The sequence below is a fragment of the Pipistrellus hanaki genome (genome assembly GCF_964339955.1).
Source record: "Pipistrellus hanaki genome assembly, chromosome: 9".
In the NCBI taxonomy this organism is placed as follows: Eukaryota; Metazoa; Chordata; class Mammalia; order Chiroptera; family Vespertilionidae; genus Pipistrellus; species Pipistrellus hanaki.
In genome coordinates this window covers 20,536,558-20,553,010 of record NC_140511.1, presented here as the reverse complement: position 1 = coordinate 20,553,010, position 16,453 = coordinate 20,536,558, and the positions used below count along the sequence as shown (strand labels likewise).

Below are 16,453 nucleotides of genomic sequence, written 5' to 3'. Positions count from 1 at the left end.
TAAGGAACAAAATAAATGAACAAACAAAACAGAAACAGACTCATAGATACAAAGAACCTTTTGATGGTTGCTAGAAGAAGGGGGTTTAGTCTGAGTAAAAAAGGTGAAAGGATTGAGAAGCACAAATTGGTATTTACAAAACAGTCATGAGGATGTAAAGTATCTCATAGGTTACATAGTCAATGATGTTGTGGTGGCTATCTGTGGTTCCAGATGAGTCATGGATTTATTAAGATGATCGCTTCATAGGTTAAATAGATATCAGGTCACTGGGCTGCATACCCAAACTAATATAGTATTGTATGCCAATTATAATTGAAAAATAAAAAAAAATTTAAATTAAAAAATAGGACCACACATTTACTCCAACACAAAAACAAAATTAACAAGCAAACCAGACTTATAGTACTTATGGAAATTAGGGCCATATTAATAATTTCAGTTTTAGTCCACATTTGACTCATCAATTGAGCTTGCTTTGGATGGAATTGGGTCTACTTGCTATATTACTTATAATACATTTGTAATAATGCTTTGGCTTTAGTAAGTTAGCTTCTATACTGGAGTCTTTTTCTATGTTTTTAAGAACTGTTGCAAAGGGTTTGTGTATTTGCAAATATTCTTTTCCTGGTTAACTTTTCATAGTGTTTGGTTGAGGGCCACTGACCCAGACCTTCAGGATCATTATGGCATTTACCTCTTAATCTGAAGAGAGGCATTATGATAAATTCAATTACTTTTATTTACCTGCAAATGTTAAATCAACTTTGCCCACACATTTTTGCTCCATAGTTAAAATATATCTCTAGTGGTAACTTTTCTTTTGTAGTTGATACATAAAGAGTATTAAGGGGGAATAACGGGAGAGGCCCTTTAATAGTATGAATAAGCCAATCTTGATTGTATCTTTTAATCAGGTGTACACACTTGGCTGACTATGCCACTAGCAATCTACTCATCACCTTTGAAATGTACCACTTTAATCAAAGCATTTCAGTTAATACTAAAGCTTATGTTGTACCTGCTAAAATTTTATTTTTCAATTATGGCTGAAAAAACAAGAGAAAATAGAGAAGATAAAAACAGTTTCATTGAGTAACTTCTGGATATCAAGCCCGTGTGAGGAATTACTCATTTAATCCTCCTAACATAGTGAGGTAGATGATGTTATTATCTCCTCTTTATAGGTAAAATGAACCCAACCACATTAAAATTAGCAACTTTCCTCAGTTTCACTTAGCTAAGTAGTAACTTCCGTGTTTGACTCCATATTCTATGCTTCTTTTGATGATCTACTTCAAACCCAAAGTAGATATTTTTGTATATTTATAGCTAACGTACTTACAGAATGGTTTCTTTATTCTGAAAAGGAAGAATTAGTGTTAACTATAATGAAGAAGACAGAGTCTCTGCTCTCACAGAAAAATTTATATTCTAGTAGAAAATATATGCTATGGGAATACCCAGTAGGAGTAGCTAATCCAGTTTAGGGCCAGCTTTCTTCAAAGCTAATTACTTATTTTATGGTATCATGTAGCTCTTTGAAAAAAAAAAAAAAAAAAAAGCTTAAAGAGTAAAGAATAGTCCTCAACAAAATATTAGCAAACTGAATACATCAATACATTAAAAGATCATACACCCCATGATCAAATGGGATGCAACATTGGTTTAATATTCACAAATCAATTAATGTGACACACCACATAAACAAAATGAAGACTAAAAATCATATGATCATATAAATAGAAACAGAACAAGCATTTGACAAACTCTCTTTGTGATAAAAACTCTCAGAAAAGTAGAAATAGATAAAACATACCTCAACACAATACAGGCTGTATATGACAAATCCACAGCTGACATTAAAACTTTTCCTTAAGATCAGGAACAAGGCAAGGATGTCAACTTTACCACTTCTATTCAATATAGTATTGGAAGTTCTAACCACAGAAATCAAACAAGAAAAGGCATAATAAAAGGTATCCAAATTGGAAAGAAAAAAAGTAAAACTGTCATTATTTGCAGATGACATGATACTACATATAGAGAAGATTGCACACAAAAAGCCTATTAGAGCTAATAAGTGAATTTAGTAAATTAGCATTATATAAAATATTCAGATATTAGTTGCAAGACTTGCTCAGTTGGTTGAGTGTTGTTCTGTGCACCAAAGGTTGCTGGTTCTATTCTTGGTCAGGGCATGACACATACTTGGGTTTGGGGTTTGATCCCTGGTCAGGCACATACAGAAGGCAACAAATCAGTGTTTATCACCTCTCTCTCTCTCTCTCTCTCTCCCTCCCTCCCTCCCCCCTTCCTCTCTCTTAGCATGTCCTCAGGTGAGGATTTAAAAAATACCTAAAAATAAATTTAACCAAGGAGGTCAAAGACCTGTACTTGGAAAATAATAAGACAATGACAAAGAAATTGAAGAAGACACAAAATAAATGGAAGCATATAGTGTGCTTATGGATAGGAAGAAATAACATTGTTAAAATGTCCATGCTACCCCAAACAATTTATAGATTCACTGTAATCCCTATCAAAATACCAATGTCATTTTTTCACAGAACTAGAATAAGTAATTTTAAAATTTATATGGACCTGCAAAAGATCCTGAATAGCTAAAGCAATCTTCAGGAAGAAGAACAAAGTTGGAGGTATCATTCTATCTGACATAAAACTATTTTCAAGATTGTAATAAGGACACATATGTAATACCTTAATCAATAAAGAAATAAAAAAAGACTGAAGTAATTAAAACAGCATGGTACTGGCATAAAAGTAGACAATAGATCAATGGAATAGAATATAGAGAGCCTAAAAATAAAACTCTTCCTTATGGTCAATTAATCTATGACAAAGGAGGAAAAAATATACAAGGGTTAAAGACAGTCTATTCAATAGGTTTTGAAAAATGGATATATATATATATATATATATATATATATATATAGCAAAAAAATGAAACTTGATCACTTTCTTATACTATATAAAAGAATAAACTCAAAATGGGATTAAAGATTTTAAATGCAAGATTTTAAACCATAAAACTCCTAGAAGAAAACATAAGCAGTACACTATTGACATCACTCTTAGTAATATTTTTTTAGATATGTCTTCTTAAACAAGGGAAGCAAAAGAAAAAATAAACAAATGAAACTATATAAAAAGAGTTGTTTTTTTTTTGCTCAGTAAAGGAAACCATCAAAAAAATGAAAAGACAATTTACTTAATAGAAGGTATTTGCCAATGACACATTCAATAAGGGAATAATAAAAAAATAAATATATTGATATAAAGAACTCACACAACTTGTCCAGCCAGTGTTTCCCAGTGGTTGAGCATCAACCCATGTACCAGGAAGTCACATTTGGGTTCTATTCCTAGGCAGGACACATGCCAGGGTTCCAGGCTCAATCCCCAGTAGGGGGCGTGCAGTAGGCAGCCAATCAATTCTCACCATTGATGTTTCTATCTCTCTCCGTCTCTCTTCCTCTCTCTGAAATCAATAAAACCATATTAAAAAAAAATAATTCACACAACTTAACACCAAAAAACAATCATTAAAAAAAAAAAATGGGCAGAGGACCTAAATAGAAACTTCGATAAAGAGGATATATAGATGGCCAATAGACATATGAAAAGATGTTCAAAGTCACTAATCATTAGAGAAATGCAAATTAAAACCACAGTGATTTATCACCTAACACCTGAACATCTTAATTCTTAGTGGGTTCTATTTCTATTTTATGTTACAAATGCACTCTTAAGGAAGGTGAGACTTTTTCTTGCTTACAGTAAAACTATGTATTAGTAAAAAGTCTCATTTTGGGCTTGATTCCAAAAGTCATATGCACCTCTTAGCTTGTTGATTCTGATAACAGAATGCTTTAACTATGAATATATTCTATGAATTTACTACAATTCCCATGTCAATTCCTTGAAATCTGATATGTACATTCTATAATTTTCATATAGTAAATTTATATCTATTATAATAAGATAAAGAACTATTAGACCTCAAATGATCTGCTGTGCACTTTTAAAGATAGTCTGAATAATAAGTAGAAGGCTTTTTCTAGCACTAACTTGATTTTTATAACGAAGCCCTAACACAGTAATTTATGGGAGTAGATGAAAAATGTTAGAGGAATATTAATCGGAGAGAGGAAGAATGCTGACTTGCAGAAAAAAATGCATATCTAAGCACCTTTCTGTACTTCCTGGAAATTACTTGACCCTGGCTCATTTCCCAGCTCCGACATATATAATTTTCATAGAAAAATGACAGCTTACTAAAATGAGAAAAACATATCAGTCATTACATAAGAGGGAGACCATAACATTTTTCTTAAATGTATGTTTCAAAAATATGAATTTATCTGTTTTGAAGAAGGAAAATGTGTATTTTTTTGGTTGTTACATTTTTTTCTTAGTTCTATTACATATATCTTAATGGAAAACCAATAATAATTACTTCAAGAACATAGTTCCTGTTTTAAAAATTTTACACAAAACAAATGCATAAAACTGAAAGTGATTTTAAAAACTGCTTTAAAATGCACTGATTTTTTAAAGCAATTAACATCTGAATTTTAATGTTGAAAAAAACATGAGCATAAAATGAGCGTTGAATTTTAAAATTCAATAAACTATAGACAGATATATTAAAGATACATTTATTTATGATTGAATTACATACTATTGATAATTCAGCCTGTGATAATTATCAAGGCAAACAAATAATTAAGGTTTTTATCATGTTGATGTTACGTAGGTATGATAAATGGGCGAATGGGATTAACTTCATGTTTCAGGTATGTCTTTCCCGCCTTGTTGTTAAGTTGTAAGGGGAGGGTGGGGGATTCCCCATCCAGATGACTCTATCTCATCCCTGGCCCATACTTCTCTAGCCCATATATTCACAGGCCTGTCTGAAAGCTCAAATTGGCTTATCTCAAAGGTACCTGAAATCCAGTACACGTCTAATGGGGTGCATGCCGGAAGCAACCAATTAATGTTGCTCTCAATCACTTTGATGTCTCTCTCCTCTCCCCCTCCTCCTTGTTATCTCTCTAAAAAATAACTTAAAAAAGTTATTGTATGAATTGCACTTAAAGGGGAATGGTGGTTAATGAGACTGGGAGGTGAGGCAGAAGGCAGATATTAAACTACAGTTCAACCAATTTTAGTATAGTTAATTTTCATTCATAGTAGGTATGGTTTATTAAAGTTGCTGTGAACACTGAATTAGCAAATACTGAACCATTGTTTCTAGCTTCCTGCCTGCCTCTGGTTACATTTCATCAGAGGATCAATATATAACTTTTTTATGTGTGTTTGTCTTTAAAGACACCTTATTTAAAATATACTATTGATTTATCAATATAGAACCCAAAACCAGCATCATTTATTTATAACTCATGTCTGAACAAAGCTTATGTAATACATGTATTTCCCCCATAAGGCATATGACAACTTCTTGCATTTACAGCATTTCAGCACTTGGAGGCTTTTCTTAAACAGTAAAATCATTTTTCAAAAAGCTAAAGACGTGGCACTAAATAAACTGTAGAAAGGAAACCTGTTCATAGTGTAAAAGCTGAAACAGGAAGCAGAGCACCATCACCTTGTTCATCCTCAGCTAGAAACGTGTTTGGGTGACGCAGTGCTCACTGTTCTGTGGGTGTCCACCAATGACCATGGAAGCACCATGAGCATTGAGTTGGAGTTACAGATAAATTGTAGCTAGTAAGTGAATTTGCAAATATTACCAACAGACTGGCTGTAAATCTCGAGCCAAACAGATGAATGATTATATCACCTCAGGCTCTGAGGTCATTCTTGATCAGATTTAACATGACTAACATGCCTTCTCATAGGAAAAATGGTCAAACGATGAAGTAAATATAGATACATAAATTGTTTAACATTATTATCTGCTCTAATATAACTTGCCCATGATTTTTCATTTTGTCTTTGATAGAGGCAAAGAATGTTATATTATTGATTTCAGGTATGCCATAATTCTTTTCTGAGTCATCTGATCCACAGAATAATACAGCTCTCTAATAATTCCTGCTGCTTTTGAGGTGTCAACTAATTTGAACATTGATGCTTCATGTAACTGAAATCAAATGAATATGTCTGCACTTATTAAAAAAAAATACATGATCCTTTGCTTCATTCTGCATTTGATAGTTTCATTCAATCATTGCAAACAGGTAATTAGTATGGGTCCCTGTCCAATTGTACCATAGGATTTTAATTTTGTTCTTAAGGTGAATGTGTATAGAAAATAAAGTATACAGACCTTTGGAAAAAAGAGGAAGAGATGCAGCTGGGGGCACGGCCTCTGAGGCTGGGTTGTCTGGGGCAATGAATTCAGCTACTTGATTCCAAATCTTACCCTTTTCCCCAAGCATGTTTCATTGACTGTGTTACTAAATATTAAGTGGGGGGGGGGGGGGGAGGGGGACTTCATCTCTCAACTGAACATGTTCTCCAAGATTAAATAATGTTTGAAAACAAAGTAGTACTGTAGATGATATAAAAGAGTAATTAGTATTTGTATAATCTTTTAACTATCATTTGCTACCAAAACATTTGCTTGTTATTGTGAATGCACAGTCTGTTTTTATGATTCTTCCACCTGACTTATTTGATAAATTAAGAACAAGAATTTAAGTGACTATATTTTGTTGGTGAAAGAGAAATCTACCATCCCTAGTGGTATTTGTCTAATGGGGAGAAAGGAACTCTGTTAATATATTGGGGTGGAAAGCAAAACTAAAATAAAGCAGATAACACTGAGAAAATTTAGCTTTGTCTGGGAAGCCAATCCTGATCAATCTGACACCAAAAAGGATTTTCTTTATCTGAAGTCCCTACATCTCTGGTTTGACTCTAATTTGCAGCCCACAGGCCACATGCAGCCCACAATGAATATTTTTGTGGACCAGTTTTATTAAAAATTTCATAACTTAATTTTTACAATATCCTATTATACATAATTATTAATAATGAACTACAACATTCACTAATGACTGATTACTATAATCATGTTGTATTCATTTCCTGTAAGCATCTTACACACAGGCACACCATTTCTCTCCACTAATACTAGCAGCGAAATTTTAGCTGCCAACTGCCATGTCATTAGTCTTGTACTGACTTGTTTGGTGTGTGCAACAGGAAATATTTTGCTTTCAGAGAACAAGAAAAATAGGTTTATTTGTGTTACAACTGTGTGTTTATTCAGTGTCTGGTAAGTTAATGTTCAAGAAAAATATTAATTTTTATTAAATGTTCTATTATTTTGTTAATGATTACTCATTTATTTACCCCTTTGTATTCAGCATGTCTCTATAGAAACAAACCTACATTTCTATGAAAATGGAAGCTTTTGTTTTTTTGCAGCCCTCATAAACTTAAACCTTGTTTATTTGGCTCATGTTAGCCTTTTAGTTTGACATGCTTGGTATAGGACAACAAAGAATAACATTAAATTTTTATTTCCACTTTCATGCTTCAGTGCCTAAGAAAACACCATGTGAAGCCTCAGATTCTTCTTCTTCAAATAATGCGCTTATCATAGTACAATTTGCTTCTTTTTCACAGAAATGATAGATAGCAAACTCACTTTTGTTTTAGGCTTATAGTATTGGTTGCATAGACTGGGTGATAGGACAGGTTAAAACCCCATTCCCAATGAAGGGTTTATCTGAGATGTTGATATGCAGATTAAATACAATAATTTCCTTGTAAAAGGATTTTATATTTATTTACTCATGCTAAAACTTTTATGCCAGGTGGATATTTCCAAATATGTCATATCTCTCTCTCTCTCTCTCTCTCTCTCTCTCTCTCTCTCTATATATATATATATATATATATATATATATATATATATATACCTTAAAATACTGCTCTGTTATCTTCTTCCTTCTCCAAGCAAATGCATCACTTATACTTCTTTTCATAAAGAGATAGTCATTATAAAGGTGGCAAAACTAGAAAGCAAATGAGTTTTATGATTTCAGAGAATGAGCTGACTATTCATTTACTACAATAGGATGTTTTCAGAGTACTTTAGAACTCTCAGAGGTAGAATAATGGTCCATACATTGCTATCGGGTTTCCTTTATAGACAAAGTAAGCCATCTAATCTTGACAGACACAATTGTTTTTGATTTCCTGCCATGGATATCCATCACAGAAATAGAAGTGATTAATAGCATTTTGTTCACTAACCAAAAACATTTATAATGTATACCTGGAAAATATTCCAAAATTGAGGATAACATTAAAGTTTCAAAAAATTTCAACAACTGAAAAATCAATATCAGTTGAGGAGAGAAAGCCATAAAGGTACTTTTAAGAGAGATGGAAAATAAATTTTTAGATTTTCATTAATTTTAAGGAGATAGTGGAAGAAGAAAAAAAAAAACCTTTAAGAGAATTGATGGGAAATATTGTTTTCCATTTTAAAATGAATATTATTCCAGGAATTTACTTATCATGTATATGTTCAAAACATGTATAAGATTTTCTCAAATTAAACAGATTATTGTAAATGTTTTAAAAGAACTTCTATTCCCATTTACTCTCTGTCATCAAGCTAAAAATTCTAGAATAATGGTGGTAGTAATGCAGGGAGAGTACTATAGACTTAGAAAAACAGTTGTACCCAAAATAGATTTTATACTTTAGTAATTACAGGAAGTCATTTTTTCTCTCATCGTCTATCGACCATACAAGCAAAAGAAAGAAAAGAGGTGAGGTGCTAGAAATGGCCCTAAAGCAGACTTGCAAACAGATTAGCTTTGCGGAACATTCTTGCAAAAATTATCAGTCTAGAAAATATGCCTGATGAATATATGTTGAAAGGCTAAACAAAATGGAAATATCACTGTAGAGAGCACACTTTCACTCATTTATTACTTCAATTATGTTTTTATTTATTCAATCAAAATATTTGAGTTTTAGTAACTGGAAAGGCATGGGGTTAAGCAAATAAGAAATAAAATCTGTCCCCATAGAGGAGAAGAAAATTAACAATTGTTGAGGGCAAACTATGGCCAGGCACTATACATCTTATATCAACTCTATGAGGTGGATTTTTTTTTTTTTTTATCATTTCTCTTTTTATATCTGAGGAAGCTGAGCCTTATGGGTGCTAAATAGATTGTTCTAAGTCACACAAATAGTAAGTGGCAGAGTTCAACTTCCAAAACACTTTGTCTCCAAAGCTCACTACACTATGTCTCTGTCTTTCCCACTAGCTTGCAATCTAGTGGGAAAGACAGAGACATGCAAAAGTAGCTGCAACACAGATAAGAGACTGTGACAAATACCAGGAGAGGGGCACATGACACTTGCTCTGGGAGGAGAGAGAAGGAAGCTCTTCACTGGCTAGTGTCAAGGTCACTCTGGGAAGGCTTCACAGAGAAGGTGGCATTTAAGCTTGGTCTTGAATGTATAAATGGGGGTGGAGGGGGAGGGGAGAATTACAGGTAGAGACATAAAAGTGCATTGCAGGTTGAAGAAACAACTCATATTATTGCAGGACTGGGGAAGATATGTCTCACGCTTGTTTTCATACTTGAGTTTGGAATTTTAGAATATTTGGCAGCATGCCTAAACACTGCCATGGCCCGCAGTCATTACAACACAAGAAGGCACGTGGGCTCTGGAGTTAGGATGCAGGCTTTGAATCTAGGCTCTGCCACTTCTTAGTTGTGGGACCTTTGGAAAATCATTTAAGCTTTGCTTGGTTAAACAGGTATACACATCATGAGGTTGTTTTAAGGAGAATATGAGTAGATACATGTAAACTGCTAAGCATTGACTCCCTAAATTGGCTGTTAGGAATACTACATCCCACTAATACATTCAGTCATTGCAGGATTCTCTTGGACACTTTTTGCACCATGGCATTGTTGGAAGAGAACTGTACTGTACACAGTATTAAGTAAACTCTCCTATATACTCACCAGGCACAGTTTCAGCAACAATCTTTTTTCTGCTGGGTTACTGTTTTGTTAGGCCTCTGCTACTCTCCAAAACATAATCTTCTATACTGCATTGCAAGACCCACTTGACTAAATGTACAATTTGGCAGATATACAGAATAATGTTTAGGTTTAGCAAAAATCACCCACCACTCTGGTAGCACATATGGGGAGTGGTATACAATGTGGCTTAGCCTGGTGGTTGAGAACCAACTGTAGAGAGTAGGTACATTAGGAGTGGGGGAGGGGTACAAGGTAAGGAAGATAGTGGCAGGAGAAGTCAGTCAACTCATGGTCAGATTGGAAAGGAACTGGAATGCCATGTTGAAGGGCTTGGTCTTGACCTGACAGATATGGAGAAGATGGAAAAGAATGACAATAGGTGCATGGGCTGAATTGTATTCCTTTCAAGTCCCTATGTTGAGCCCCTCCCTCACCCTCAAAGTGTAACTGTTTGGAGATAAGGCCTTTAGGAAGGTAATAAGGTAAAGTGAAGTTATCAAGGTGGAGCCCTGATGTGATAGGATGTGTCCTTATAAGAAGAGACACCAGAGCTCTCCCTCTGCCATGTGAGGACTGAGCAAGAAGGTGGCCATCCATAAGCCAGGCAGAGAGGCTTTAGCAGAAACCCACCCTGAACGCACTTTGACCTCAGACTTCCAGCCTCTGGAACTGAGAAGATGAAGTTCTATTGTTTAAGCCACTCGGTCTGAGGTATTTTGTTAGGGTATCCCCAGCAGACCAACCCAGTAGGAAATCAGCATAATTGGATTTGGGATTTAGGTAGATGACTAGTGCAGTGAAGAGAATTGTTTTGCATATTTTTTGTCTGGTCAACTCTATACATTTTTTGAAACCCAACTGCTCTGAGACGAGTTCTTGATTCCTTAAGCTTGATTTTAATGTCCTTCAATATGTTCCCATAGTATTATGTGAATACATCTATCATAATAATGTATCATAATTCTTGGTTATTTCCCCACTACATTAGATTGTAAACTCCTTGAGATCAGGAACCACATTCTATCTTTGCATTCCCAGCATCTAGTTCTGTACTTGGCATAGAAGAGTATTTCAATAAATATCTGTGGAATTAATAATTCATAAGTTAATAGAAGAACCTGGGCAAGGAAACCAGTTCTAAGATACTAATATAATAGTCCATTAGCAGAATATCCACATGAAGCTTATACCATATTGTCTTAATTGTTTGACAAAAGATGAAACAACTGATAATAGTGTATCTTTAACATTTTATTTCAAATCCCTTCCAAAATGATATTAAATGAAACTTTATCTACAAAGTGCTGAAGAAATACATTTTTAATGATTTTTGCCTCAATTAAAATGAGTCTCCTTCCCTCACTTTAAGTCCTAATATAAATATACTGTACCTAATATCCTCGAGAGAGAAGAAAATGCTGACTGTGTCTAATTACCTAATTTGTTTGGAGGAATCAGCAGTAGTCCACAAAGAGAATTAATGTGATCAGCAAACTCAAATGCATTGTTTTGTAATTTATGCAGAATTCCCGATAAGTCTTTCAGAGTTTGCCAATATGTGCAATGATTAAAGACATAAGGCCAAAACAAATCCTCTGTCTTTGCCTTTATAGTTCAGAAACAGTTACAGGAATGAAATTTATCCATTAACTGAATAAACTATTTCTATAAATCACTGCATTAATTGCTGACTTAAGGGCTGTGCCTGCATCATGAAAAGCAAATAAAGGATGTTGCCAAAAAAAGAGACTTGTCTAGTTGATTTGACAACATCAATGTGTTTAATTTCAGCCCTTAGTGGAAATGGTGACAGACTCATTCATCTGTTCATTTAATTTTGATCTATTAAGACAGTCAATCACATTCAATTTTTCCTGATTTTATAATATTTCTGTTCTTAAAAACATTGTATATGGTTTGTGAAATTATGTGGATCCATTTTTCTCCATTTCCCTCTAATTCTGTTGTTCCTATACATCCTTGGGCTTTTGTAGAGACTGAGAATAGGCAGTTTAATAGAATTTCTTAATCTTCAATTAAAATTCTAACAAAGATTTTCTGTTTGCTCAAGCAGACATGCCAGATGTAGAAAAATTATATATGCAGATGTTAAAAAAGAATAATTGGGATTATTTAGAAAGCTTAATGAAAATCAGATGACCTTCTGAAATGTTGACCTACCTTTTCCAGATACTTTTTTTTCTCCTCCATCTTTAGGGTTTTATCAATGGCATCTGTTCCCTCTAAAGAAAATAAAGTCATATTCAATCTGAAATACTTTCATCTTGATTTTACAATAATATTGATATGAAATTGCATAAATATTAAAAAGTACATAGACTAGGAAGGTAAGTACAAATATGTACTGTATCTTAAAACTTTATAAACCAGATTCATAAATAATTGGAGATGGACTTAATTAGCTATGGCTGCAGAACAACTCTAATTTTTAGAAGATAAGTAAGCCTGAGTCCCGAGACAAGAAAAGGTATTCGGTATCAGAGAGTCCAATTTCCACATCCCCATTCAAGATGTTATAGGAATAGAGGCATTTTTCTTTGAATGAATAGGGTGGTTTCCGAGGCAGGGTATGCCACAGGGTAAAGTTGTAACTTTGTATTTTGCATTTTCTTAATCTTGGAATCATAATGTTGAAAGGCATAAAACTTGGTACTTACTGTTTTTCTCAAAGAGAAGAGACTGCAAGTAACTTTTCTCTAAAAATTACAAAGAATATAAATCATTAGAAAACAACAGCTTTAAAGGTATTTAAGCTTTCTATACCTATAAAAACAGTTTCCACATCTTCAGCCTTGCTAAGGTCTTACAGGCCAACAACTTGCTTCTTAATGTTAACTTTGCCTTCAACTTTCACTAGGAATTTCATGTTTGAACTCAATTATATAAACCACTATTTAAAAAAAAAAACTTTATTGATTTCAGAGAAGAAGGGAGAGGGAGAGAAACATCAATGATGAGAGAGAATCATCAATCGGCTGCCTCCTGCACACCCCCTATTGAGGATCCAGCCTGCAATCCAGGCATGTGGCCCTGATTGGAATCCATCCTTGGACCCTTCAGTCGAGTGTTCAATCCACTGAGCCAAACCAGTTAGGGCTAAATGACTATTCTTAATATCCTTTCAGCTAAGATATAATAACATTTCCCCAGTTGCTTCTATACTTTTTGGCCAAATATATGATATAGAGGATACTTTAAGATGTAATTTTAGATACAACAAAGACACCCCTGATTCTTTTGGGTAGAAGAATTGATGAGAAGCTTTAAGAACTGTTTGTATAGAGTTTTAGAAATGTCAAATGAAAGATTCTTATTTTAGAATTAAATTTGATAGATAGATGAATAAAATTGTGGTACATATATACAATGGGATATCAACCGTAAATAATGAAATCTTGCCATTTGGGGCAACATAGATGGACCTTGAAAGTATTATGCTAAGTGAAATAAGTCTGACAGAGAAAGACAAATACGTATGACTTCACTTACACGTAGAATCTAAAGCACAAAATAAGTGAACAAACAAAAGAGAAACAAACTCATAGATATGGAGAACTGATGATTGCCAAATGGGATGGGTATTAATTAGAGGATGGATGAAAAAGGTGAAGGGATTGGAAAGTACAAATAGCCAGTTATAAAAATAGCCACAGGCTGTAAAGTAAAGCACAGGGACTATAGTGAATAATGTTGTAATGATTATATAGGACGGTACTAGACTTGTGTTGGGGGGATCACTTTGTAAGTCATATAAATGTGCAATCACAACGCTGTACACCTGAAACTAATATGATATTGAATGCCAACCATCATGAAAAAAAGAAAAAGCATTATGTTCAGCAGTTCCTTTGGGGAGGGGCTCTGGTATCTTCCATGTTGGCTGAGGTGGAGGCAGCTACTCACCAGTGGCGCTGCTCTTGGAGGCCCTGGCCATCCGCAGGCGCTGACAGCTGCTGCCCGACAGCACCAGCTGGGATTCCTTAGGAGGATACAGGGACGCCGTGACCCAAAACTGCTTGGCCAAGCTGGTGTCCTTTTCTGAGGAGCCAGTGAATACTAATAATCCATGGGGACAAGTGTCACAGGGCTTCTTTCCATGGCTGGGGCATATACTGCGCCTCGCTTCCATGGCAACTGAGGACGCTTGTCCAAGCTCCCAGGACCCCTCTCCCAGCCCCGCCTCTCAGAGAACCTTCAAGTTGGCAGCCACAGGCCAGGCCGGAAACCCTTCGTTTCCTCCGTAGATGTTGAGGTCCAGCGCACATGCCACGCCTGTAGTGACCACAGGCTCCGGGACCAGTCTGTGATGGAGTCCAGACCGGAGAGTCACAACATCAGCTGGGGGCGTGTCTTGTCCTGTTGGAGTCAGTGGGGAAGCACTTCAGCGCTCATGTGGTAGGTCAGCCTTCTACCTGCCTCCCCTGTTCTTCACCTCCCGGTCCCCCAAAGGTGTCCCAATGAAGCTTTCTATTCCTCAGCCACCGCCCCAATTCCCCCTTCCACGCCCATTGTCGCAGCTCAGCCCGGTATAGGCCAGCTTCCGTTGGAGAATTAAATAGGGCAGTTCCCATGCCATTGGGAGCTAGAGGTCTCCACTGGGCCAGTGGGTTCCCATGGATATAATTTTTGTTATAATTCTCTCCCCCTCCTCACCCTCATCCTTTAAGACAAATCTTAGGAAAGAAGCTGGATTTAGATGAACTGCATGTACTAATGGGTCCCGCTAAAGCCTGCCTAGATTGCCAAAGTGTGAATGACTATTTAAAGATGCCTGATGAGTGGACTCAGTCCTTTCATGGAAAATAAATTTGTTACTCCTATGGAAACTTTAACAAGTGCTTGTGAATAGCTTTCCTGGGAGATTTTGTTAATCTAGGAACAGTTTAACCATTTCAGAGACAGGAAAATTGTAATTACTGTGGCAGGAACTGAGATGACCCCCCCCATTAAGGCAACTTAGGAAAGGTACACGCACTCATGACAATTTATGTCGGCATGGCACTTTATTCTTTCCAAACACGAATACAGCCTCATGGAAAAAATACTTCAAAAGTTGATAATCACACATCTACACAGTTACCCAATCTATCCCAAAGCTTTCTGGTTAAGAGCCTGATGAAATACTGAAACATTTTATATGAACACACACGTACATTTCATCACAAACATTATATATTTAGCAGCTAACATGTTGAGTTCTCTCTGGGCTGAGAGAACTGGCAACATTGCTGTGTCCCAATCCCAGCTCCTTCCCCCAGGTACGTTGATGTGCCCAAAGCGCCTCGCTTGGATGAATCCCCAAATCTTTTTACTTGGCCGTGTAGTTAGTGATTGGGTACTGTTAGCAATCAGCTAACTACACTGCCTAGCAACTAGACTCACAGAAAACAGAGTACTTTCATCACAAACTTGCAGTCTCAAGTTGGCGTCCCATGCTTTGCGACGGGCTAGCCATTGCTTCAGCTTTAGTTGGTGGGTGTGTGAATGTCCTACTAAGTAATGAAAAACCGGCAGGATCAATCACAGCTACACAGCATTAAACCATTAAATGTCGTTACATGGGGCGGGGTCCTCCCAGCAGTTTAAAAGTCTGCACCTTACAATTAAAGCCATCAAATCCCACACATTTCGCTTTCCTTAGGTGGGATTGCACACTCTTGCTTTACTCTTAGAAAGCGGAGTGGTTTACGTGTATCTAGAGGCAGTGCCCCCCTCCTTTCCCCCGCCCCCGAATTCTCAGGGCTTTGCTGGCACTTGGACCACTCGCTGGCCCCGCTGGCCCCGCAGCGCCAGGCCCATCACACGCTGACGCATCAGATCTCCGAGCGCCTGCAGCTCGCTCCGCTCCAGCTCCGGGGCGGGTCCTCTCCTCCGGCGGCGGCGGCGATGCTGTGCCTTGTTTTGATGGCAGTGGAGTTAGTGATTGCCAGCACACAGCACAATCAGCTAATTACACTGCCTACAAACCGAGCACCGGCGCCCGCAGGCTGCAGCTCCAGACGGTCCGCAGCGCCCACGCGGTGTCCCCCGAGCCGGCGGCCCGCAATCGCCCCCCGCCCGCCCGCCTCGACCCCACACTTCACCAGGGAAGGTGCCCGCAGGGCCTGGGCGCGAAGCCCCGGCGGCGAGGCTCGCAGGACGACGCCCCCGGACCCGCCAGGGACCCCCACCCGGGACCCGAGCCCGGCCCGCAGGCTGCGCTGTCCCGTAGGACTTGCCGCGCACACCTAGCGAGGCACGGCCAGCGGACGGCGCTCCGGAGGGCACCCCGCACCCCGCACCTCCTGGGCCGGCACCCCCACCCCCCCAAACCCCAGGTGGCTCCCGGGAGCGCCCGGGCGGCCGGCTTCACCTCTGCCGCCGCAGAGTCCGGCCTCCGCAGCCCGCAGCCTCCCGCACCTCCCGGGGTCTCC

At 37.3% G+C, this 16,453-nt stretch overlaps 1 protein-coding gene across 1 annotated transcript in view; it reads right to left on the bottom strand.

The window, feature by feature from the left end:
• Positions 1 to 16,453, bottom strand: part of HOATZ (HOATZ cilia and flagella associated protein) — a 29,969-nt gene that overhangs the window by 11,279 nt on the left and 2,237 nt on the right. Inside the window, exons 2-4 of the mRNA XM_084893871.1 lie at positions 13,944 to 14,396; positions 12,698 to 12,736; positions 12,201 to 12,262 (exon numbers count right to left, since the gene is read on the bottom strand). Coding sequence (XP_084749997.1) covers positions 12,201 to 12,262; positions 12,698 to 12,736; positions 13,944 to 14,169 — 327 coding nt within the window. The 5' untranslated portion in view covers positions 14,170 to 14,396. The remainder of the gene's footprint in view (positions 1 to 12,200; positions 12,263 to 12,697; positions 12,737 to 13,943; positions 14,397 to 16,453) is intronic.